This window comes from Nicotiana sylvestris, chromosome 11 (assembly GCF_000393655.2).
Source record: "Nicotiana sylvestris chromosome 11, ASM39365v2, whole genome shotgun sequence".
In the NCBI taxonomy this organism is placed as follows: Eukaryota; Viridiplantae; Streptophyta; class Magnoliopsida; order Solanales; family Solanaceae; genus Nicotiana; species Nicotiana sylvestris.
In genome coordinates, this window is record NC_091067.1 from 82,281,299 (window position 1) to 82,305,572 (window position 24,274).

At 40.1% G+C, this 24,274-nt stretch overlaps 1 protein-coding gene across 1 annotated transcript; it reads left to right on the forward strand.

The window, feature by feature from the left end:
• Positions 1-14,736: 14,736 nt before the first annotated feature.
• LOC104243795 (uncharacterized) lies at positions 14,737-16,037 on the forward strand. The gene is made up of 3 exons (XM_070161454.1): positions 14,737-15,465; positions 15,678-15,914; positions 15,999-16,037. Exons 1-3 carry the CDS (start codon positions 14,737-14,739, stop codon positions 16,035-16,037), a joined length of 1,005 nt encoding a protein of 334 aa, XP_070017555.1.
• Positions 16,038-24,274: the final 8,237 nt, after the last annotated feature.

Genomic DNA, 24,274 nt, shown 5'->3' on the forward strand with positions numbered 1-24,274 from the left:
TTGGTTGTGTGTTTATGCTTTATAGAAGCCTTGTAATTATATATGGGAGACTAGCATTTGGATACTGAGCTGCCCATCTTACTTCGTTTGAGTTTGTATTTCCTAGTTGAATACCGCATGTTCGTTTTCTTGGTATTACATTGTGAACTTTCCCATGCTTGGTTGTTGTTGCAGTTTCATGTGATCTTACATATGTGGATCGGGTTGCACGCCGTAATTATGTGTGTATGTGGATCAGGTTGCACACTACAATAATAGTGGTATTGATATGTGGATCGGGTTGTGCGTTCGCAACGAAAAGATAAATTCTGGTTATCCTTGGCTATTATATTCCACTACCGTGTTGTGTTGTAAGACTATATTTTGATTATATTCTAGGGCTCTCTGTCATTTATATTCCTGTTTAATTTATTATGTGGTTATTTGTTTCTCTATGTCATATTATTTTTTCTACTTATCATTTGTACAGGTAAAAATAATAAGTATCTTTAAACTTAAAACTCGTCATTATTTTACCGAGATTAGTCAAGATACTTACTGGGCACATAGGATCGATTATACTCATACTACACTTTTGCACCTTGCGTGCAGATCTTGGAGTTGCGTAGTTGTGAAAGACGAAGTTGTCACGACCCAAACTACCGTCGAAGCCGCGATGACGCCTAACACTGCTTGCTAGGAAAGCCAATTTCACAATAACAATAAACTCGAATAATAGAACTTAATAATCTCAACAAAGGTAATATCATAAGATATCTAAGAAAATCAACAATAGCGCAACTACAACCATCCAAAGATCTGGTGTTAACGTGTACATGAGCACTATAGAATCTAAAAATACAGAGCCCATCCTCAATACAAAATGTCTGAATGATAGAACAATGATAACAGAAATAAACAAAAGACAACTTCAAAGTCTACGAAATACATAACAACTACCTCGTAGTCTCCACAAGATGGTACCGGTGTGAACTCTAACAATCATCATGCATAGAAATACCTGGATCTCAACATAAAGTATAGAGTGTAATATGAGTACAACCGACCCCATGTACTCAATAAGTAACAAACCTAATAATCTTGGGCTGAAAGCTGTGTCGAGCTCGGAAGAAAGTTAGTGTCCAACACCAATAATCAATAATAACTCATAATATAATGAAGACATTAAATGTAAATAACTCAAAAGATATTATTCTCAGCTCATTCACAATTGCGAAAATTAGACACGCCCCAAGTATAACAGTCAAAGCCCAATATTTCACCAAAATTTCAATAATGTGAATTTATCAAGAAAACTATGATTTTCCAATTTTTCAACAACAAATAAGACATTTCATATACTAGCTAGTATGAGGAAAATACATCTCTATGCCTACATGTCAAATAAATATTTCAAGTCAATAACATCACGGTGATACTATCAAGTATACTCACACTCGGCACACTTACGGTGCCTGGCATAAATGCCCCTTAGTAAATTACATATATAATGTTGTGCCTGCGCTATTTATAATACCACACTCCAGAGAGGGGATCCTTGTCCAAGCTCTAATCAATAATCAATAATCAATATAACTATTGCAGCGTGCAACCTGATCTAAATATCACTCCATTGAGGCGTGAAACTCGATCAAATATAAATTCACAATATGGCTCTATGGTCTACATCAGTCATCAACCGCTCATGTCTCAATGGCTTACATCTCATATAACTCACCTCGAACAGAATCACATATAGAAGGCAATAACAACATGTGATATGACATACAAATAATGTTCAAAGACTATGATATATCATGCGGATGGAGAATTATGACTGAGAATATGACTACAATTAGGCAAATAGCTCAAAACAGCAAGAATAGCCCTATCATATCTCAAACAAATAAGTACATAGCCTAAACATGATTTTTAATATGAATTATAGCTCAAATAATCATACAAGTAGAGAAAACGAAATATAACGAGGCATGAAAGCAAATAAGTCTTATAGTAGCTTAAGGTTTACTTGGATCATGAATATCCCGGTGTAAGTACACACACCCGTCGCCTAGCACGTGCATCACCCCTAAGACATCTCAAGATTCATAGTTCACATGAATAATTACCCTCAAGCCAAGTTTAGATATGTAACTTACCTCAAAACATGTGAATCAATACTCTAAAAATCCCTGCCTGTCCCGACCCAAAATCCACTAAGGGTCGTGATGGCGCCGGAAACCGCTGTCAGGCAAGCCAACCATAAATACTTAATTAAATTCTCGTTTAAATAATTGTGAAAATTATGATTTTTCTTCAATTTGGCTAGTAAAAGATAATCTTTACAAAATAAATAAAAGAATGTTTAGAAGTTAATACAGAATACCCCATAATCATCCCAAAACCCGGTGTCATAAGTGCATGAACAGTTTCTAAGAAATAATATAATACAACAGCTGTTTGGAATACAAATTGGACAGAAAAAATACAGTATAATACTCTAAAGGAGACTCTGCTAGCTGCGGGTCGTCTCAAGAGGTGCAGCTCACCTAAATCTCCGTATCAACCATGCCGCTGCGCCCAACTAGGCCACTAGACATACATGTGCCTGTGCAACAAAAATGCACAACAAGTGTAGTATGATTACAAAAATAACGTGTACCCAGTAAGTATCCTGTCTAACCTCGAAGAAGTAGAGACGAGAGGTCGACTTCGACACTTACTAGTGGTATAATAATAATATATTAATAATACGAATAATTATGGATTTATTAAAAATGACAGTAAACTCAAGTAAGCCAAGAAACAAGTAAACATTCCTTTTTATATTTAGAAATCTCCAAATTCATAATCTATTATTTATCAATTTATCTCAGACCAGGGAGACAATATCAATTTGTAAATCTCAAGCAAGCATTACAAGCATGCGTAAATCATGCGAGGTCGTACGGCCCGATCCAACAAATATTTAAACTATGCACTGCCAGAGGGTCGAATGGCGCGAATCATAGATGCATCTATTACCCCGCTCGCGAATCATACGTGCGACGCGGTCAAATATAAATAATAGAGTTACCCCGCTCGCGAATCATACGTGCGACGCAGGTAGTCATAGATACACATATTCAAACAGTCAATTAAGAATTCATCAAGAAACATTTATCCAAGGAAAAGTCAATTCTCTTTTAACGATTTAAGAAAATAAGGTTTAACCCTTTTTAGAAATTCTTTTACTAATTCGATATGATTTAGGCAATTTCAGTTGTCAATAATATTATAAATATTTCAGGTATAACATGCTTTTGTGTCCTAGACTACCCGGACTTAAACATAATAGTAGCTACGCATAGACTCTCGTCACCTCATGCGTACGTAGCCCCCACAAATAGGAGAACATAACCAATTATTTCACCTATGAGGATAATTCCCTCTTACAAGGTTAGAAAGGAGACTTACCTCGCTCCGAAGTCCAATAACCGGCTTCCAAGTCCCTTCCGTCGACTCAAACCGATGCCCCAACGCGCCAAAACTAGCCAAATAATGGGCAAACCAATGAAAATACACCATAATACTCAACAATTCAATTTATATAAAACCCCAACTCCGCTCGAAAAGTTGACAAAATCGCCCTCGGGCCCACGTGCTCGGATTCCGAAATTTTTTGAAGATAAAGTTTACCCACAACCTCATGAACTCAAATATATAATTGGCTCTCAATTTTATGTCCAAAATCGCGGCCAAAATCCAAGAATACAAATTTCCTAGATTTTCTTCAAAATCTCAAAATTTCTACTAATTTACATGATTTTCCATGTTAAAATCTAGATATAATCCAAGTAACTAACTTGCAATAGGCGGAAATCACTTACCTTGACATGGATGATGAAAATGGAGCTCCAAAATCGCTCCTAGGTCGGGTCCCATGGAGGAAATGAGATGCAATGAGCCAAACTCATTTCTTTATACTTATGCACTACCCAAACGACTTTTCTTTATGTTCGTGGGACCCCCATCGCGTTCGCGAAGAAGAAATTCTCAAAAACCATTTTCCAACCTCTTCTCAGACAGCCTATAGTATAATGGCCATAAATTTTTATACAGAACTCCAAATGACAAATGGTTTAATGTTTTGGAAACTAAACACCAAGATCTACAACTGTCATGGTTTGGTTATCTCCCAATTCCTTATAGATTTTGAGATATAAGCTGCCAAATTCAGCTCTGTGCAATACAAATTTCTTCTTTATCTTCCCGGACAGCTTGTAGTATACCAGCCATAAATATTTGTACACAAATCCAAATGCTATATGGTTTACTTTTTCAAAACTAGACACAGAGGGCTACAACTTTCATTTTTAAATCATCTCCAATTTCCTTATAGATTGTGAGATATGAGCCTCCGCAGTCAGACCTGTGCAACAGAGATTTCCTTCTTTGCGAACGCGAAGAACAGAGACTCTGAAGCCAAATCCTTTTTCGCGAACGTGAGAGGATCCTCGCGAGCGCGAAGAAAAACACCAGACACCAGCATCAACTATTGCAAAAGAGCCCAAAATGATCCGAAACCACCCCGAAACACACTCGAGGCCCTCGGGGCCCCGTCCAATCACACAAACCAGTCCCATAACATAACACGAACCTGATCGAGGCCTCAAATCACATCAAACAACATCAAAATCATGAATCGCACCCCAATTCAATCTTAATGAACTTTAGAACTTCAAACTTCTACATTCGATGTCGAAACTTATTAAATCACGTCTGATTGATCTCAATTTTTTCATACAAGTCACATTCGACATTACGGAGCTATTCCAACTTCCAGAATTGGATTCCGACCTCGATATCAAAAAGTCTACTTGCGGTCAAACTCCTTAAAAACCTTCAAATTTCTATCTTTAGCCAAATGGCTCCAAAATGACCCACGGACCTCCGAATTCACTTTCGATTGCCCTCCCAACACCAGAATCATCACACGGAGCTATTCCCAGACTCGAAATACCAAACAGATATTGATAACATAGAAATGTACTTCAACCCAAACTTATGAAATTCTTCCAAAAATACTAACTTCCACAATAGGTGTTGAAACGTTCCCGGGGTCTTCCAAAACCCGATCCGGACATACGCCCAAGTCTGAAATTATCATACAAACCGACTGGAACCTTTGAATCCCGATTCTGAGGTTGTTTACTCAAAAATCCAATCTTAGTCAATTCTTTCAACTTAAAGCCCGAAATGAGAATTCTCTTTCCAAATCAACTCCGAACTTCCTGAAATTCAATTCCGACCATGCGTACAAGTCATAATACCTGAAGTGAAGCTACTCATAACCCTCAAATTGCTGAACGACATGCTAGAGCTCAAAATGACTGGTCGGGTTGTTACACTGCCCACGCAAGTCGGCCTCCGAACGATTTGAATCTAGCCAAAATAACTTAATATCATAAATAAAAATGTGACGATCACAATCATCTCATGAGTTATCACTCCGTTTTCCCCTATTTTAGCTTATTTACGCTTCGTTATCTGTATTTTATGTGATCGGGTTGATTAGTTCAAGCTCAGAGAGGATTTGGTAAGAAATGAGACACTTAGTCTCTTTTAAGAAGGCTTAAGTTGGAAAAATCAACCAGATATTGACTTATGTGTTAGAAGGCTCGGAAGTGAGTTCCGATGGTTCGGTTAGCTTCGGGAGGTGATTTGTGACTTAGGAGCGCGATGTGAATGGGTTTTGGAGTTGTAGAGAAGATTTAGGCTTAAATTGGCGAAGTTGATATTTTGGTGGTTCCGGTTGATGGGCGAGATTTTGATATAGGGGTTGGAATGGAATTACGAGAGAGATAGTAGCTTCATTGTGTCATTTGGGATGTGTGTGCAAACTTTTAGGTCATTGGGACGAGATTTGATAGACTTTTCGATCGAAAGCATAATTTAAGAGTTCTTGGAGTTCTTAGGCTTGAATCCTATGTTAAATTGGTGATTGATACTGTTGTGAGCGTTCCGAAGTTTTGAACAAGTTTGAACAATGTCATGGGATGTGTTGGTACAGTTAGCTTGAAGTTCCGGGTAGGTTCCGGGATGTTTTAGGCCGAAAATCATAGCTGTAGCAGGTCCAGAAGGGTTGCAGTCCTCGGAACTCACCCGCACAGTCCACACAAAAAGGAGTGCAGCCGCGGTATGTGCTGTGCGGACCGCACAAAATGAAGTGCGGCCGTGGTATGTGTTGTGCGGACCACACAAAATGGTGTGCAGCCGCGGTGAAGAACATTCCGCTGGTCCTACTTCGAAAGCTCATATCTTTTGATATACAAGGAATTTTAAGATGATTCAAAAAGGATAGTTGTAGTCCTTCGTGTCTAGTGTCCAGAAAGGTAAAGATATTGCAATTTAGACATCTGTAGCGAAAGTTATGGCTAAAATACTAAAGCCTGTCACTGCAAAGGAAGCCTGTGCGGCCGTGGTCGTTTTTGTGCGGACCGCACTGGTTTTGTGCGGACTGTGGTCGATTTTGTGCGGCCCGCGGAGGTGGAGATCTGTGGGGTACTCTATAAATACGAGGTTTTGGGTTTTATTTGATATTTTGACCTACAGAGCTCGGATTTTGGCAATTTTTCGAAGGTTTTTCAAGAAATTCATCGGGGTAAGTGATTCTAACTCAGATTTGGCTAGAGTACATGAATCTATCATTGAATTCATCATTTAATTCGTGATTTGGGAAAAAAATTGTGAAATCTTTCAAAAATGTAAAATGATGATTTGAAGGACCAAATGGTATCGAAATTGGATAATTTTCATATGGTTAGACTCGTGAGAGTATAAGGATTTGAGTTTTGTGCATTTTGTCAAATTTTGAGATGTGGGCCCAGGGGTCGGGTTTGACCAAATTCTAGAATTTTGTGGTAATTCGATTGCTTTTGCTTGGGCTTCGTTCCCTTAGCCTATTGTGATGTATTCGTTCTGATTTTGGATAGATTCGACGCGCGTGGAGGCCGATTCGAGGGGCAAAGGCATCGCGAGATAGAGATTTAGCCGGCTCGAGGTGAGTAATGATTGTAAATGATGCTGTGAGGGTTTGAAACCCCAGATTTGCACATCGTTGTGTTATATTGAGGTGAGACACGCGCTCGATGATGAGCGTGGGGTTTTTTACTACTAGGGATTGAGACTTGGTCCGTCCCGACTGATGAATTTATCGCGTACTTGACTGAAACGTATTTGTTATCATCATGATTTGGGGCTAATTGCCATATTTGGGCTTCGTGCCAACTATTTGAGCCCTTCAGGGATTTTGACTAATCTTCCTCACTATACTTGTTAAAAATCGTATCCTCGGTCATGTTTCTCTCTGTTTTAAACGATTCGAGCCAGTTTTGTCATACTATTCCTAAATGAGAGGAATTTGTGGGCTGAGATCCCTATCTTCTATTATTGTGCCGAGAGACTGTGAGGTTAATGACTGAGAGGGGTTGAGAACCCAATGGTGAGGATATTATATATGCTATGGATCGGGCTGCACGCCGCAACAATACTTATATGGATCGGGCTGTACGCCACATCAATATAGCGCTTGGGCTGTAGGAGCCCTTCCGGAGTCTACACACCCCCAGTGAGCGCAGTCGACTATCTTTATGGATCGGGCTGCACGCCGCAGCGATGTACGGATCGGGCTGAACGCCGCAACAATTATTCTGATTTCTGTTATTATGGGGAGATATATGGGTCGAGAGCTGAGAATGAGCACCAAGTGATGAGAGTGAGACTGAGGAGCTGATACTATTCTGAGTGATTGACACTGTGCTCGAGGGGTGGAATTTTGCTTGTTATTTACCTGCTAAATTACCGTTTTACCTGATTTAAAGAGATTTCACTTGCCGTCTTCATTGATTTACTACTTTAAGTAATTTTTACTGCTTGATATAGAATTGCATTGCACCTTTACGTGTTTTCTTACTTTCAGCCATTATTTATGATTATTACTCACTAAGTCGGAGTACTCACATTACTCCCTACACCGTGTGTGCAGATTCAGGCATCGCAGAGTCCGTCCCTGAGTGCTGATCCTCCCAGTCCAGACAGTGTTTTCGGAGACTACAAGGTAGTTGTTGGCATCCGCAGCCCTGTGCCTCCCTTATCTTACTATTTTCATGTCCTTGAACTTTTGTATCGGATTTCGTATCTAGTAGACCGGTATCCGGATTTTTTTAGTTGCTCATGACTTGTGACACCCCGGTTTGGGCTGTGTCGAGATGGTTTCTACAGTTGTTATCATTACTTCTGTAAATTATGGTTATTATATTATGTTTTAAAACTATTTATGGTATTTAGCTGTTTAAATGAGGTGTTCTGCTTTGGTCTGGCTGGCCTTGTCTTCACGAGAGGCGCCATCATGACCGGATTCGGGGTTAGGGTCGTGACAAAAAATCATAGGAAACAACCCCAAATAATAAAGATAATATCTTGATTCAAATATGTAAAGTCAACCCAAAAAGTCAACCCTGGGACCGCACCTCGAATCCCGTCAAAACTCATTGTTGCACCCTATTTTGCACGAGCCAACACATGGTTCAACTAGTGATTTCCTTGTTGATAATAAAAGAGAGTTGCCACCTAATATTCAGAGGTATATTAAGGTATCTATTTAATTATTAAGATTATTACCCTATTAGTCTGCTAACCAGTGAGATTTTGGGTAAGAGTTCCTATTCTTCCAAGGGGAAGGTGTTAGGCACCCCCTAAAATCTACCTGAGGTATCTCCATAGGACTTAGACTAGGTTTAAGGAATTAGATGTCTATATTCTACTTAGTTAGAGTTTAAAGGTTTTATAGCTTACTCTCTGTCTTGTTTTGAGCTTATCGTTTTGAAATAAAAATGTATACGTACTTTTGAAAAAAGGATGTAGGTTTCACTTATAAAAGCTGTTGAGAAAAGTGTACATAATTGAAAGGATTTTGGAAGTATATCTATAGTGTTTATTTTTGCAAGCTTTGTAAAAATATGACTAAGTTTAATATACTTTATCTTTTAAATGGTACGGCTACTTGTATAATTCTAGTAAAGTAAAGGTTGTTAAAGAAGTAGACCTTAGGTCTACCTTGAAGATTGATTCTCAAATTTTGCACTCAAATTCAAATCATTTTAAAAAAATGGTCCATAATTGCAGCAATGTTTGATTCGCAGAATTAGCCAGCTTTTGGAAATCATTTCTGGTTCATTTTGATTTTCGTCTTGTTTTTAAAAGAGAAATCTATTGACTCTTTTGCAAATTCGCCTTTACTTCAAAGATTACATGAAAGAAGATTGTTAGTAAGAGTTAAGAACTAAATTGATCAACAATTTGAATTGCTCACTGCTAGGTTGCATTGCTACTTTCATTTTCACCTATATTTTAAGGGTTTGCCTAGATTATTGATATAACTCAAAGAAATAAAAGAAAGCATTCAATCAAATATTGTTAGTGTTGGGTACTTAACAAATAGCAGCAAATTATTAAAAGCGATAGAGGAAAGAGATGGACTCTTGGTTTTGGCCTGAAGGAAATTAGGCCCAACAGCTAGCAAAGACAAACAATAACAACTCCGATGACTCCAAAGTTCAGGCAAATAATTTGGGCCTGAGTTCTTTGGGAACTCGACTAGCCCAATTTAGATACATGTACGAAAATAAAGAAAAATACATTAGATATATGGTGTAATATTCTATTTAAACATAAGTAACACCAATATAGGCACAAGATAATATGTAACAATCAACAATAATCAAGAATGCAAAATTAATATGAAGTCACATATAGTAAAGCAATTTACAATGAAAACCTTTATTTTCATTGAACAATAAACTTAAAGAAATTAGCAAATGTCAATATATTAAGGGCTTAAGGTAAAATTTCATTCATGGCCAAGATATCCTTTGGATCCCTGGCACTTCAAAGTTCACAAAGGTATCAGGCTTAGTACTCTACAGGATCAGTATAGGTGCTGGCAAGAAATGGGAGCATAACAACACATTCATATAAGAACTCAGAAAAAGTAAGTCATGCAGTTCAAATGAGCATATAAGGTATCAGGTGTATCAGCCTCAATAATCCTACTAGCAGGTTCATGCTTATGAAAATCATTAGCTGTAATCATTTACTTAGTCATTTATATACTTAGAGGAAATCTAATAACACCCCACTCCTTACTAAGTATGAGAGTTAATAGTCCACTTCAAAGTTCTTAAAGGCAGGGGCAGGCAAATACATTAACAAGTGACCTCTAAAGATTTTTGTTTTCATTTCCACCTAGGTTGGTTAAGAGTTAAATGTAGAATCCTACATTCAAACAAGGTGGATAAACATCAAAGGGGGTCTCCTAAGTCCATGAGTAACTACAGTAAACTTAGTAGGTTTCAATAGTATGGAAACACAGTCACAAACATTATACAAGCAGTAATTCTCTTCTAAGACAGGGATGAGTACAGAACTTTCAATGGATGACATTTAAATATGTACATGTTATATTCTAATAAAACTACAACATCACAGTATGAATGGCTACCAAACAACACGGGATTAGACTAACATTGTCATTATAGTGGTCCAGAATAGTAAAAGTCTATACCAGGTAAGCATATTTCAGCTATAAGTTAAGTTGATTAGTCTATCATAATAAAGTTCTGCAACACTTGATTCTATTAGATGGTATTCAACTATAGCAGGTGCAAATTTCAATCAAGTTTCTAGGCATGACTTGAACCAAGTAGATGTCAACAGACAAAGCTAAAGTGCAGAGGTTCATTAGGGCTTAAACCAGTTACTTTGAGGCATTATCTAATGCAGTGAAGTTTACAGATGTGCTAAAAAAGTTATGGGAGCTGACAGAAGGTTCTTACACTGATTTTCTAAAGTTACAGAATCATAGAAGAGCACACTAAAGAAGGAGACACTTCATGCAATGTAAACTACCATGCTTAGATTAAGTGGCATTCCTATGCTTAATATCATGTATCCATATCCATTTAGGCCAGATATCAAGTGAATCATACCAATAATACTAAGGCAAACTAATATAGCGCACATGAGAGGTATAACAGAACACAAGAGGATTAAGACAACTATTAAGGTTGTTTGAAAGTTCTTTGTTATTCTCAGAAGTTTAACAATATATACAAGTCACCCAAAGATATGTTCATTAGGATTACCAGAAATACTAATTAGTAAGTGGCTTTGATTTCATAACATTAAGGAGCTTATAATTCTAGAATTCAGTGATCAACTATGGATTAATAACAAACATATAGAGATATCAATCATAAAATATTAGAGATAAAGCCATTTAACGATAGAACAAAACATGCTTTCAATTAAACAGTTAAAAGAGAAGAAATGTTGAGGTTCACTGACCTTCTTTTGGGAAACAAACCAAACAAAATCTTATAGTTTAGCCGTTAAGAATCTGAACTCAAGCTCGAACAGTAGGCGAACTCAGAACCGGAGAAGGAAAATAAAATTAGTGAGTAATTGATAATAGGCTATATAATTATTATTTACACCATAATTGCCCATGCTTTGTTGTTGTTTTCTAATGTAAGTTGCCAATAAAATGCTTTAATTAATGCTATTTGGTTTCGTAGGGAATATAAAATGTGAGGAAGCAACATGAAGTGTTTAAAGGCAATAACGTGAAGAAAACACCCACTCAAGAAGTACCCAAACACAAAAGAGCAAAAAGAGAAGGAACGCGGAGACAAAAAGGCCCAGCATACTCACCGGGGTTGCCACCGCGGTCCACGCCACGGTTGGAGTCAGTGTTCTCCGCGGTCAGCACCGCGGTCGACGCCGCGGCTGTATGTTCACAGTCCAGAAATTTAAGGGGCCAAAGTGTCAATTCGGGAAAGCTTTTGTAAAACCCTTATAAGATGTAGGAAACTCGCCCAAGAGAAGGAGGGCTTATTGGGAGATTACTTTTGCAAGAAGAACAAGTGTGAGAGATCACCCAAAACATCATAGTTCTTATTCTCTTCTATTTTTCTTGCAATTTTCCATTATGAATATTTTCGTAGTTTATTCTTACGTTTTCATGAGTAGTTAAATACTTTAATCTAAGGTTTTGGTGAAACCCATTGGGGATGACTTGGTTGTGATAGTAATATAGTTTGAATTGGTTGTTAATCTCTATTTGTTCATCTACGTTTTGATTGTGGTTAGTTGAAAGGGCCCTCAATTATCTATTCCTATTTATTATGTATCTTCTTGAGAGAGAGTGCATATTTAGGTAGTTGTTTGAACAACATCACTTCCGGAGTATAAACGAGAGTCATAACTGAGGGTTTAGAGGTTGGATTAGAGATAACGATACCTCGGGTGCAATCTAAAAGAACGGTAATGTGAATCTAGTTAGCGTAGCTTGAGAGACTGCGTTTAGTAAATTATCATAATTGCTTGAGAGAGATTTATGATAGCTGGAGAGTTCTTGATTGATAGAGACAACTAAGGCATCGCTATAAGAAACACACAACCAAGGAAATCACCAACGGGGGAAACCATTACCTTAGACCTTATTCCAATTGTTTACACATCAAGCATAGATAATTTTCAGCTGTTAATTATTTTCAGTTTTTAGTTGTTAGAAATATCATCAATTGTGAATTACAAAGTTTGGGGAAATTGATTCTGTGAATTTAGTAAATCCGACAAAAGTAAATGATAGGTTAATTCTCTGTGGTTTGACTCTGGGAAGAATTACTCAGATTATATTTGCTACGTCCGTGTGTGTCCTTGTATAAGGCATAGTTTGGCATTATCAAATTTTGGTGCCGTTGTCAGGGAATTAGCGGTGTTATCAATTACAATTGAGAGAAGTACAAAAATTCTAAGTGTAGTCAGTTTTCTCTATACCCAATCTTTTCATTGAAATTCTAACGTTTGAACTCTTGTGGAAAGCAGGTGTATGCCTAGAAGTTCTTCGAGGACTAGAGAACTACTAGAAGGACTCTCAGACCCCGAGAAAACATTCAGGGCATTGAACCGTGCCAACAAAAGACTTCAACAATCTCAACAATCATACCAACTCGAATTTGACATGGGTGACGTAGATAACATCAACAGAAACGTCAGGAATAAGCCAGCTGACTTAAATGTTAGAGGGGTGGAACCTCTTGTGCCCGAAGCTGCACTTTAGGACTGGGCACATCCCACAGCTGATAATCTGGCCACTGCCATAGCTGTGCCCACAATTCAAGCAGAGACATTCTATATCACCAACAACATGCTGCATCTGCTGCAGAATAAGGGACTGTTCTCCGGGTCACACATTGAAGACCCACAACAACACTTGAAAAATTTTCCGTCAATTTGTATGACCCAAAGGCAGCCAAATGCGACTCCAGAAGCTATCAAGCTGCTACTGTTTCCATTCTCGGTAACCGGGAAAGCTCAGACCTGGCTAAATTCGCTCCCTATCAACTCTATTACCACTTGGGAGGAATTAGTCAAACAGTTCCTGAACAAGTTCTATCCGCCTAACAAGACTGCAAAACAGATTATTGACATATTGCAGTATAGGCAATAGCCCACTGAGTCCTTGCAGGAAACTTGGGAAAGACATAAAGGGATGTTAGTGAAGTGTCCTCACCATGGCATTCCAGACTAGATGCTCGGCCAGAGATTCTACATGGGGCTAGCTGACAATTTGGAAGCAAATGTGGATGCTTCAGCTGGAGGTGCATTTTTAAGTAAAACATTCACTGAGTGCAAAATCCTTCTTGATAAGATGTCATGAAATTCGGGGTGGATGACTAGAGGTACAACACTGGCACCCATAGTGCATTCAGTTTCTCTTGACCCAAATAATTCACATGCAGAGAACATGGCCACACTCATGACCCAGATGAGCATATTGACAAAGAAGATTGATGAGATGGGTACAAAACAGGTGCACATTGTTGATACAACAAATGGGGGACTGTGTACACCTTGTATTAATCAGTCTTATTTGTGTTCATGGAGCGGAGAAGATGAAAATCAAGGGGCAAGGGAAGATATGAATTATGTCAACAACTATGGGGGTCAGAGGCAAGGAGCATAGCAGTGGAGACCGCAGCAAAATCAACAGTACAAGCCTAATATGCAGCAGCCTGGGGGTATGCACCCTCAAAACCAATTAGTGCCAGTACCACATCAGAAACTACAGGGCTACCCACAGCAAAATTAGCAACAATTGACATACCAACCACCCCCTCAGCAGCAAGATAACAACATGGTGGAAATCAGGGGTATGCTTCAGTAACTCATTGGGACAAATAATAAAGTGCAGGAAAAATTGGCAGTGCATGATTCAGCCATAAAGAATATTGAAACGCAGCTGGGTCAGCTGTCCATGGCTTTGAACAACCGTCCTCAGGGAACTTTGCCTACAGACACAAACATAAACCCCAAGGACCAGAACCTGAATCAGCTGATGGCAGTAAGTCTCTGGAATGGAAGAGATTTAGACAAAGAGTAGGAAATTGCACAAGCCAGCAAAGATACTATACCAGCCACACCAGTTCAATTAGAGGTAGAGGAACCAACAAAACTTACTGAAGTGGTGGTTGAGCAGAGTCAGGAGGAAAAAGGCAAAGAAAAGATGAATGAGCAAGTTGCAGAACAGGTGGCACCTCTTGTGCCAGAAAATTCTAATAGAGAGAAGCCAGCAAGCAATGCACAAATGATGATACCTGCACCCTTCCCTCAGAGACTGGTCAAACAAAAGAAGGCAGACCAATACAAGAAGTCATGGAGATGCTGCGTCAAATTCAGTTGAATATTCCTTTGATGGATGCCTTGAGGGAGATGCCCGGTTATGCCAAGATGATGAAAGATCTAATGTCACGGAAGTTTGATATTCAGGATCTATCCACTGTAACTCTGACACAGACCTGCAGCGTAGTGGTGGCAAAACCGATGTCTCAAAAGATGTCGGACCCAGGTAGCTTCACTATTCCATGCACAATTGGAAGTTATGACTTTGCAAAGGTGTTGTGTGATTTGGGAGCCAGCATAAATCTGATGCCGCTGGCTGTGTACACCAAACTAGGCATTGGACGAGCTAGGCCAACTTTGATGCTGCTACAACTGGTTGACCGCATAGTGAAGAGGCCCACTAGTATTCTTGATGATGTGTTGGTGCAAGTGGGGAAGTTCGTGTTCCCTGCAGACTTTGTTATCCTGGATTGTCAGGTGGATGAGGAGATACCCCATATTTTAGGGAGACCATTTTTAGCCACTGGGAGAGCACTGATCGATTGTGAGACTGGAGAATTAAAAATGAGATTGAACGATGAAGAAGTCATATTCAATGTTCAGCAATCTATGAGGAGACCCAGTGAATATGCTAATTGCTCTCTAGTGGAGGCAGTGGATATAATCCTGCAAGAAGATGATATGACCCTAACTGTAAAAGATCCATTGGAGGCATGTCTGACGAATTTAGAAGAAATGGATGGTGAAGGGTTAGCTGAATGGGTCATGGCACTGGAAGGCTGAGGATTTTGGTCAAGGGAACCTCAGTTCGAGTCCCTTGAGCTAGAAAAAGGGCCACTCCTCCAGCAAAGCCATCAATAGAGGAACCACCCAAGTTGGAACTGAAGCCACTCCCAACTCACCTCAGGTATGTGTTCTTAGGCCCTGATTCGACCTTGCCTGTTATTATATCATCCGGTTTATTGGATGTGCAGGTAGAACGACTCTTACAAGTACTGCAGGAAAACAAGACTGCCATTGGCTGGACCATGGCAGACATAAAGGGTATTAGCCCAGCCTTCTGTATGCATAAGATTCTCCTGGAGGAGGGGCACAGACCTTCCAGGGAACACCAGCGAAGGCTGAACCCATACATGAAAGAGGTTATAAAGAAAGAAGTGATCAAATGGTTAGATGGGGGAATCATCTTCCCCATCTCTGATAGTAATTGGGTCAGCCCTGTCCAATGTGTGCCGAAAAGGGGGGAATGACTGTTGTAAAAAATGAGAACAATGAGTTGATCTCAACTTGTACAGTCACAGGGTGGCGTATCTGCATGGATTACAGGAAATTGAACACAGTCACCCGGAAGGACCATTTCCCCTTACCTTTCATTGACCAAATATTGGACAGACTGCCTGGGCGACCGCACTTCTGTTTCTTGGATAGATATTCGAGGTACAATCAAATATCAATATCCCCCGAAGATAGAGAGAAAACATCATTCACCTGTCCGTATGGCATCTTTGCCTTTCGGAGAATGCCTTTTGGGCTTTGCAATGCACCCGCAACTTTTCAACGGTGCATGTTAGCCATCTTCACAGACATGGTGGAAGATATTATAGAGGTCTTTATGGATGATTTCTCCGTGGTGGGAGATTCATTCGAAGACTGTCTTCACAACTTAGGAAGAGTGCTTAAAAGATGTGTGGAGACAAACTTAGTGCTAAACTGGGAGAAGTGCCATTTTATGGTACAACAAGGTATAGTCCTGGGGCATCGAGTGTCCAGTAAAGGAATTGAGGTCGACCATGCTAAGGTTGACGTGATTGAGAAGCTACCACCACCCACTTCAGTCAAGGCGGTGAGAAGTTTTATTGGACACGCTGGGTTCTACCGGCGTTTCATAAAAGATTTTTCCAAAATTGCTAACCCATTATGCAAACTCCTTGAAAAGGATCAGCCCTTTGTGTTTTCTAATGATTGCGGGTTGGCATTTGAGGAACTAAAAAAGAGGTTGATAACTGCACCCATCATTGTTGCACCCAATTGGGAGCAACCATTTGAGCTCATGTGTGATGCCAACGACTATGCTATAGGAGCAGTCTTGGGGCAGCGAAAAGATAAGCTGATGCACCCAATTTACTACGCAAGCAGAATGCTAAGCGGTGCACAACTCAATTACACAGTGACGGAGAAGGAGATGTTGGTAGTGGTGTTTGCTTTTGACAAGTTCCGATCATATCTGATTGGTTCCAAGGTAATTGTATATACTGACCATGCAGCTCTTAGGTACCTAATTGAGAAAAAGGAGTCTAAGCCGTGCCTGATTCGTTGGGTGCTACTGTTGCAAGAATTCGACCTCGAAATTCGTGACCGTAAGGGCACAGAAAATCAAGTCGCTGATCATCTATCGCGACTTGAAGGAGTTGAAAAATCAGTCGAGGTCAAAGAGATCCTGGAAACCTTTCCAGACAAGCAGTTGCTTGCATCCAGTCTTGAGGATACGCCATAGTATGCAGATTTTGCAAACTACCTGGCCTGCGGTATTATTCCCTATGACCTTTTATCTGTCCAAAAGAAAAAAGTTTTATCATGATTGCCGCATTTATTATTGGGACGAGCCTTATTTGTTTAGAATCTGTGTTGATAATATGATCCGGAGGTGTGTCCCCGAGATAGAACAATCTTCTGTTTTGCAGGCTTGTCACGCATCAGCATATGGAGGACATTTTGGAGGATCCAGGACAGCTAGAGGCCGGGTTCTTTTGGCCAACATTGTTTAGAGATGCACACATATGGGTGAAGCGCTGCGATGAATGTCAACGAACCGGGAACATTTCCCGTCTCCATGAGATGCCCATGAACCCGATTCAAGAGGTAGAGGTGTTTGATGTTTGGGGGATTGACTTCATGGGCCCCTTCGTCAGCTCATTTGGCAATAAGTACATACTTATTGCTGTGGATTACGTGTCTAAATGGGTGGAAGCTGCAGCGTTTCCCACTAATGATGCAAGAGTGGTGATAGGTTTTGTGAAAAAGAACATATTCACCCGATTTGGGATACCAAGAGCGATCATCAATGATGGAGGCACTCACTTCTGTAACAGAGCCTTCGAAAAATTGCTTACAAAGTATGATGTACGCCACAAGGTGGCTACCCCTTACCATCCGCAAACCAGTGGGCAGGTTGAAGTGTCCAACATGGATATAAAAAGTGTACTAACCAAGACAGTGAATGCCACACAAACTGATTGGGCAAAGAAGCTTGATGACGCACTCTAGGCCTATAGAACTGCGTTCATAACACCAATAGGTAAGTCACCATACAAGTTGGTATTTGGGAAGGTATGTCACCTGCCTGTGGATCTAGAACATCGAGCTTGGTGGGCACTGAAATAATTGAACATGGATCCCGAAGCAGCTGGACAAAATCGACTGACAGAGTTGCATAAGCCGGAAGAATTTAGATATCAAGCCTTTGAAAGCATGAGGCTCTACAAGGAAAGAATGAAGAAGATGCATGACAAGCACATTGTGGATAGAAATTTCAAACCCGGTGACAAGGTATTATTGTATAATTCAAGGCTGAGATTGTTTCCGGGTAAGTTAAAGTCCCAATGGTCAGGGCCATTTAGAGTGGTGCAAATGTTTGCAAGTGGAGCTGTTGAGATTGAGTCAGAAGATGGGACAAACAAGTTCTTAGTAAATAGGAAAAGGTTGAAACATTACCTTGGAATAACTGAAGAAAAAAGGGAATACAGTGGTGATCAATTTGAAAGAACCCCATTACGCGAATGAGGAGTGAAGGCTCAACTACTTACGTCGTGCCGCGACATTAAATCAGGCGCTGCGTGGAAGACAACCCACGAATGTGTTGTAAGTGTAGTATGTAACTTCGTGTTTAAAAGACAAAAAAAAAAATTGCCAGCCGCGACCGCGGCCAGGACCGCGGGAGACACTGCCGGGCGACGAAATTCACTGCGGCACGGTCCACGACGAGGACCGCAGAAATAACTGAAGGTTTAATATTTCACCTCGGCCGCGTCTCGGACCGCGGTGACGACCGCGGGAGACACTGTCTCAGACCGCGGCGTCGACCGCGGAAGGCGTACCAGATTTGCTGATTTTTTTTAAATTTTTTTTTCATTTTCGTTCTTTGTCTCCACTCTTCTTTTAATTTTAAAATACAACATAACCCTTCCCTAAATCAAAATAAACAATCCCTCCCCCCTAAAATCCCAAATTCCCTCTCTCTCTCTGTAAACCCTAACCCTCCCCTCCATACTCTCTTCTTCTTCTTCCTCCTTCACAACACCCCTCATCTTCTTCCCCCCAAGGTATGATTCCGACCCCTACTTCTCTTTTCCTTCTATTTTTTGTTGTATTATGCTAGTTAGTGTTCTAATGTAGTGTTAGTGATAGGATTTTGTTTTGTTTAGTTTTTCTTCTTATTTTTTAGTGTAATTTCGTTTTTAGCATATGTTTGGTGCCTATGTTTTGACTATGTGGAATGGTGTTGTTGGTGGGTGATGGTTTAAAAAAAAGTGTGGAATGTGTGGGTGTAATGAATTGGGGAAGTTTTCTTGATTCCCTTGGGCCATGAATATGAAGAAAAATGCCTTGCCTACAATGTGTTTGTGAAATTGCCTCAATGGAGATATAAGGAGATGTTGTGACATGGTTGTGGTGAAGTCTGAGTAACCACCCATAGTCACCATTTTAGGCTCCTCCTAATACGCGTTTCTCTGTTTTGACAGGCATTATGAGTTCAGCCCGTAAGAGACGAAACACCGCGTCCTCTACGAGTGGCCTAGGAAGCTCCTCACGAGCTAGGGCCCAGTACAGTGCACCACGGTTTGATAGATCTCGGTTCGTCTCTGAAGAAGCAGAGGCGAGGTACAATCAAAAACTTGCCAAAACGTTACTCCATGAGGTCCATATCGACAGGAAGGCATTGGTGAAGGAATGCCCCAATATGTTTGATGAGCTACGGAGGTGTCAACTGGACATCTTCTTTGAGGCTCCTGAGGAAGCCAATATTCATCTAGTGAGGGAGTTCTATGCAAACCTGCCAGAACATGAGGACAAGGTTGTGACTGTGCGCAACACCCCGGTTAATACTTCTATAGAGGTCATCCGCAGAGTGTATCGCCTCCCCGCATTCACGGGTGATGATCATTACAATAGGGCTAGTCGCCCGATGGTTGACTGGGACGGAATTCTGGAGGTCATTTGTATACCTGGCAGACAGCCCAAATGGGTAGCACAACCGACGACTCTACACTCTAAGTCTCTTACTTGGGAGGCCAAATGTTGGCTCACTGTCATCACCACTCGGTTGCTACCATCCAGCAATGCCACCGATGTAAATGGGCCATGGGCCGCGATGGTCTACTGCTTCATAAATCACCAAGGGTTTGATGTTGCCTGAGTCCTCTCTGAATAAATGTTCATCCGATCGCCCGAACTAAGCAAAGGCCACTACTTCCCTTCGCTTGTCACCCATCTATGCTGCCTTGATAAGGTTCATGAGAACTCCCGAGTTGATAGGAAATTACCTATAAAAACCCCTTTTCGGGCGAGAAAAATTGGGCAAGAGGGAAGAGAGCCGGTACGACGCAATGATGACTCGTCTGAGTTTGAGGATGATTTTGATACTGCTGAAGCTACTGAGATCACAACCCTTCCTAGAGGGGATGAGGCAGGATCATCACAGCCACGCCGGAGCACTCGGATGGCTGCTTTGGAGCAGGAAATGACTAGACTGCGGACCTCCGTCGCTGACTTGGGGACCCGCTTTGATGCTGTGGCTGACCGACAGGTGAAGTCGGAAAAGAAGTTCATGGGCTGGTTGAGAGCACTGGGTCGCGCCTGCAACGTGAACCCAAACATAGTTTTGGATCAAGAGTAACCCTTCAGGGAAGTTTCTTTACCTCACTGCTTTTTATATTGTCAAGCCATGGGGACATGTCTTAATTTTAAGTGTGGGGTGGGGGACTTCGTTCTATGTTGTACTTGTGAATATTATCTATTTGTTGTTCTTGGTTTTGTTTTGTGTTAGTGACTTTAGAAATAGAGTAACAGTTTTTTTTGGGAAGTTAAAATAGAAGCGACTTGTCCCGATGATGGATCTCTTTCGGCGAGGTTCTTGAGGGACCAAGTCGAGGAAAAAAAAATTGGAAATATAAAGACTCTTCCTAATGACAGATTTTTTAGACAATTTTCTTGAGGGAAGCTAGTCTATAGAAAACACCAAAAAGATTTTTTTATTTCTTAGGTAGTGTAGTAACTTCCCCTTGGTTTTTCTTTGGGCCACAGTTCTTTTCCAAGGGTTTAGCTTGAACCGGGTATAGGTAGATTTTTTTGTTTTAGGTTAGGATTAATGGGCGACGAGCTTAAAATTGAAGAAGAAAAACCCTTAGCGTTCTTACACCTGAACACGATAGACGCTAGAGTGTAGCGCTTAGCTTCAAGGGTTGAATCTTGTTTAAGTGCCTTAAAAATTGTATGTTTGTACCTAACTTGAACACTCAAAAGAGAATGTTTTGATAAACTAATTCGGAGTGAGTCATGTGCTATGTGGGTGTGAGTATCATTGTATTCCATGCTGTATATTTGATGCCTAGAACTTGCCCTGTGTGTTTGCAAAGCGAAATAGTAGCTTCATTCGGTTTTAGAAGTGATATAGGCATTTCTTTGTTGAGCCAGACATATAAAGTGAACCCACCTGAATGCATTACATCTTAGTTAACCCCGTTGAGCCTATAAGCCCGTTTCTTTGGCAACCACAATGTGAACCTTAACCACTTGTTTGAATAGCCTGCTGTTTGAACCAATTTTCCTCCCTCTCACTAAGTACTAGATTGGTGTTGAGATTATGTAAAAACAAAAGTGTGGGGTGGTGGTTTAGTTTTTGAAGTAGAACCATGGAAATAGAGAAAAGGTGCAGAATGTGAAGCATAAAAAGAAAAGCACCACAAAAAAAAAGTTCATATATTTTGTAGTGATTAATAAGTGGTAGCTTGTATAAATTGCACCTAATGTATGGGGATGGTTAAATAAATGTGGTGGAGTGTTGGTTTACAAAATGATGATTTTTAAGTTCAACGTAATTGTATTAAAAGTGCTTAGGGAGGTTAGTCACTATATCCCAATGTATCCTACCCGTCTCTTAGCCTACATTACAACCAAATAAAGTCCTATTGATCTTAGACTGAGTGGGGCTCGATTAGTCGAGTACTACACTAGGAGAAAGCTTATGGTGCATCTTTGTGGCATGTGAATGTTCTTTTTGGAGAGTGAGCGAATTCTGTCTATTTGAGTTCCTAATTGTTATCACTATCGTTATATATATGGAACTACTCTCTTGTGTGATGTGAGGGCATGTGATTCACAAAGGAAAGGTGCATCTTGACTATTGTGTAGAGTGGTTTGAGTAAGTGCAAATGTTACAGGGTACAAAAAACTTGATTCTTGAGGTAAAGGCTGCTCACTACTAGGTGTAACTCTTGTGAAATGTTCATGGCGTGAGTCGTTGAGGGAAAAACATAGGGAATGAATTTTTATGGAGTGTGGTGAATTACTCGAGGACTAGCAATAATTTAAGTGTGGGGTGTTGATAATAGGCTATATAGTTGTTATTTACACCATAATTGCCCATGCTTTGTTGTTGTTTTATAATGTAAGTTGCCAATAAAATGCTTTAATTAATGCTATTTGGTTTCGCAGGGAATATAAGATGTGAGGAAGCAACATGAAGTGTTTAGAGGCAATAACGTGAAGAAAACACCCACTCAAGAAGTACCCAAACACAAAAGAGCAAAAAGAGAAGGAACGCGGAGACAAAAAGGCCCAGCATACTCACCGCAGTTGGAGTTAGTGTTCTCCGCGGTCAGCGCCGCGATCAATGCCGCTGCCCCGGCGACATGTTCACATTCCAGAAATTTAAGGGGCCAAAGTGTCAATTCGGGAAAGCTTTTGTAAAACCCTTATAAGATGTAGGAAACTCGCCCAAGAGAGGGAGGGCTTATTGGGAGATTACTTTTGCAAGAAGAACAAGTGTGAGAGATCACCCAAAACATCATAGTTCTTATTCTCTTCTATTCTTCTTGCAATTTTCCATTATGAATATTTTCATAGTTTATTCTTACGTTGTCATGAGTAGTTAAATACTTTAATCTAAGGTTTTGGTGAAACCCGTTGGGGATGACTTGGTTGTGATAGTAATATAGTTTGAATTGGTTGTTAATCTCTATTTGTTCATCTACGTTTTGATTGTGGTTAGTTGAAAGGGCCCTCAATTATCTATTCCTATTTATTATGTATCTTCTTGAGAGAGAGTGCATATTTAGGTAGTTGTTTGAACAACATCACTTCCGGAGTATAAACGAGAGTCATAACTGAGGGTTTAGAGGTTGGATTAGAGATAACGATACCTCGGGTGCAATCTAAAAGAACGGTAATGTGAATCTAGCTAGCGTAGCTTGAGAGACTGCGTTTAGTAAATTATCATAATTGCTTGAGAGAGATTTATGATAGCTGGAGAGTTCTTGATTGATAGAGACAACTAAGGCATCGCTATAAGAAACACACAACCAAGGAAATCACCAACGGGGGAAACCATTACCTTAGACCTTATTCCAACTGTTTACACATCAAGCATAGATAATTTTCAGCTGTTAATTATTTTCAGTTTTTAGTTGTTAGAAATATCATCAATTGTGAATTACAAAGTTTGGGGAAATTGATTCTGTGAATTTAGTAAATCCGACAAAAGTAAATGATAGGTTAATTCTCTGTGGTTTGACTCTGGGAAGAATTACTCAGATTATATTTGCTACGTCCGTGTGTGTCCTTGTATAAGGCATAATTTGGCTTTATCAGTAATCTAGGGTTTTAATTCTCTTTTCTTTTTTATGTTGTATAGGAGGTAGGTCGTGTTTGGTGAGAGCATTGAAGGGTACTATTTATAGTGCCTTCAAGCCTTAAGGTTCTGATAGATTCAAAATGGTGGTACTGGAGAATGATGACCACCAGATGATGACAACAAAATGAGTGAAAACTGAAGAAGACAAAGAGAAAAATCGTTGAAAGATTTACCCGAGTGAGGAATGGCCGTTGAAGGAGAGAATACATCGGACAAAACCCCAATGTCCAGAGGTCATTACCTTTGACCTCTGGACATAAATAATGATGATGGTGCTGAAGTAGTTCAACCATGCATGCCATTCATTTGAAAACACAGAGGAAGTAACAGATGAGTTCAGTAACACAATTTGGGGTCTTAGGGTTTGATTTGGTTTTTGAATTCTGTCAGTGAAAATGGGAAGGAATAGGCATTTCAGGCTTAGGGTTTGATTCGTGGATAGTATGGGACACATAGGCATTTCGGGCTTTGATTGAGATGACATTGCACAAATTTGTGCAATGTCTTGGAGATTGATGGGTTAGGGCAGGCGGGTAAGTAAAGAGCAAAAGGGGAAATGGGCGGCACTGTTGGATAGAAATGAATTAGGGTTTGGAGTATAGGTTGGTTGTCTCTAGGGATACAAGTAGGATATGGAAAGGGAGCCGTTGGATCCTTTGATCT

Coding starts and splice junctions, on each gene's coding strand:
- LOC104243795 (XM_070161454.1), top strand. CDS start 14,737: ATGGAGATGCTGCGTCAAATTCAGTTGAATATTCCTTTGATGGATGCC. Junction 15,466..15,677: donor GTGAAGGGTTAGCTGAATGG/GTCATGGCACTG, acceptor TTGGATGTGCAG/GTAGAACGACTCTTACAAGT. Junction 15,915..15,998: donor CCATCTCTGATAGTAATTGG/GTCAGCCCTGTC, acceptor CAACTTGTACAG/TCACAGGGTGGCGTATCTGC.